This window comes from Crocodylus porosus, unplaced genomic scaffold (assembly GCF_001723895.1).
Source record: "Crocodylus porosus isolate Cpor-Errol unplaced genomic scaffold, CroPor_comp1, whole genome shotgun sequence".
In the NCBI taxonomy this organism is placed as follows: Eukaryota; Metazoa; Chordata; order Crocodylia; family Crocodylidae; genus Crocodylus; species Crocodylus porosus.
In genome coordinates, this window is record NW_017728944.1 from 103,240 (window position 1) to 105,327 (window position 2,088).

The 2,088-nt window shown below is 53.1% G+C and overlaps 1 protein-coding gene across 2 annotated transcripts in view; it reads left to right on the top strand.

Moving 5' to 3' along the window:
• The first annotated feature begins 584 nt into the window (after nt 1–584).
• Nucleotides 585–2,088, top strand: part of MRPL45 (mitochondrial ribosomal protein L45) — an 8,954-nt gene continuing 7,450 nt past the window's right edge. The window contains exon 1 of one of the 2 annotated variants that reach the window (XM_019550244.1): nt 585–690. In XM_019550244.1, the coding sequence (XP_019405789.1) occupies nt 634–690 (57 nt within the window). In that variant the 5' untranslated portion in view covers nt 585–633. Of the gene's footprint in view, nt 691–844; nt 938–2,088 lie in introns of those variants that run through there. The other variant, XM_019550243.1, reaches the window with a different exon arrangement.

Genomic DNA, 2,088 nt, shown 5'->3' on the forward strand with positions numbered 1-2,088 from the left:
GAAGCTAAGTATAAGGCTGTCATAGGAAGCCCTGTCCGCAAGCAGACAAGGGGGCACCCTCCACTATACAGTGCCATTTTTAACTGCATTTTCAGCTTGGGTATGAAAATGCAATTCATTACAGATGTTACATGTTCAGCTACACTTGATCTTAGCCCAGCATCACCAGCAAGCAAAGCTAAACCCTCACTGCGTGTTTGCCCAGGAGGAGACAACCAAGGCAGCTGGGAGCAAAGTCCTGGAGAAGGTGGCAGCAACAAGGACTGGAGAACGTTGCGTTCAGTCTTCCCACACCCACCAGCACCCTACTGATGCCATGAGGGGGTGGGAGCCTCTTTGGCCCTGGCCTAGGAAGCAACCCCCCTGACTCAATCAGCCTTGTTCCAAGAGCCTTCAGGTTCCCAAGGGATGAGGCAGGGGAGCTGTGCCCCTCCACGGGGCCCGGATCTCCCTACAGCGGGCTGGAGCGCTGCACACCACCCGTTGGCACCCGGGGCGAGGGCGGAAACGCCCATCACACCGACCCCGCCACGAGGCGAGCGGGAAGAGCCCCTGGAATTTTCCACTCGCGCAAACCCCGCCCCTTCCGCGGGTGGCTTCCGCCTGAATCCCACAGTGCACCGCGCGGCAAAGATGGTGGTTCCCGTGCAGCGCGGTTTTGCTCGGCTGTCCCTCCGGTTTTGCCTGCAGGTGGGTACGGGGCTTGGTCGAGCTGCACCTCCCCCATCTCCTCCTGCTCGAGGCTGCCCTTGGCTGGGGCTCAGACCATGCCACCTCCTGGTTTCTGTTTGCCTTTTGCCTGCGGAAAGGTAACAGAGCCGTTTTCCCCCCTGCCAAGACCTCGGGAAGAGCACAACAGATGGGGAGGCTTTGGGGCAGCCTGTGTGAAATCCCTGGTGTTGGGCTTGTGGATTGTGTTTGTGACCTAACAGCGTCGGTAGGATCTTGGGGGTGTAGGGTAAAATCACTGGTTGGAGGGAGGGTGGTCCAGTATTGGAACAGGCTACTTAGAAAAGTTTTGGACTCTATCCCTGGACATGCACAAGAGCAGGTGTTGTTTGTAGCCATGTTGGTCTATGATCAGGGTTCTTTGGGTTGACGTGATATCTTTTACTAGACCAACTAAACAGTTGGGAAAATTGTTCTTTGCAAGCTGCTGGGCACAAATGCCCTTCTTCAGGCATAGGGAGAGTCTGCTGTTGGCTTCTACCCCACCCAGGAGAATACAGACCAGCAGCAGACTCTGCCTATGCCTGAAGAAGGGCGTTTGTGCCCAGAAGCTTGCAAAGAACATTTTTTCTAACTGTTTAGTTGGTCTAATACAAGGTATCATATTTACCCAAAGAACCTTGTTTGCCAAAAGTAGAATGAACAGAGACTTGGCTGGGATGGCTTAGAGGAGTAGCTAGCTGTCTTAGTCTGAAGTCAGTCAGAAGGCACCTTTATAAGCTAATTAAATAAGATGTGCATATAAACAGAGAGATGGATGGAGAGCGCACTAGGTTTCATGAACCCAAGTTCTAAGATGGGAAACTCCCTTCTAAGATGGGAAGTTCCCTTCTAAGATGGGAAACTCCCTTTTTCAGAGCACAGAGGTAGAAAGGGATCTTGGAGTCACTGTTGACTCCAAGATGAACATGGGCTGACAATGCGAGGTCACGGTTGGCAGGGCTAACCGGATCTTGTCGTGCATCCACAGGTACATCTCTAGCAGGGCCAAGGAGGTGATCCTCCCCCTCTGTGCAACACTGGTCAGGCCACAGCTGGAGTATTACATCTAGTTCTGTGCTTCCCACTTCAGGAGGGATGTGGACAACATTGAGAGGGTCCAGAGGAGGGCCACCTGCATGATCCGGGGACTACAGGGCAGACTCTATAATGAGAGACTGCGGGACCAGAAGCTGTTCAGCCTTCACAAGAGAAGGCTGAGGGGGGACTTGGTGACAGTCTATAAATTCACTAGGGGGGGACCAGAAGGGTTTGGGTGAGACCTTGTTTCCCCTACCGCCCCCTGGCATAACAAGGAATAACAGCCACAAGTTGTTGGAGAGTAGGTTTAGATTAGACATCCGTAAGAACTACTTCACA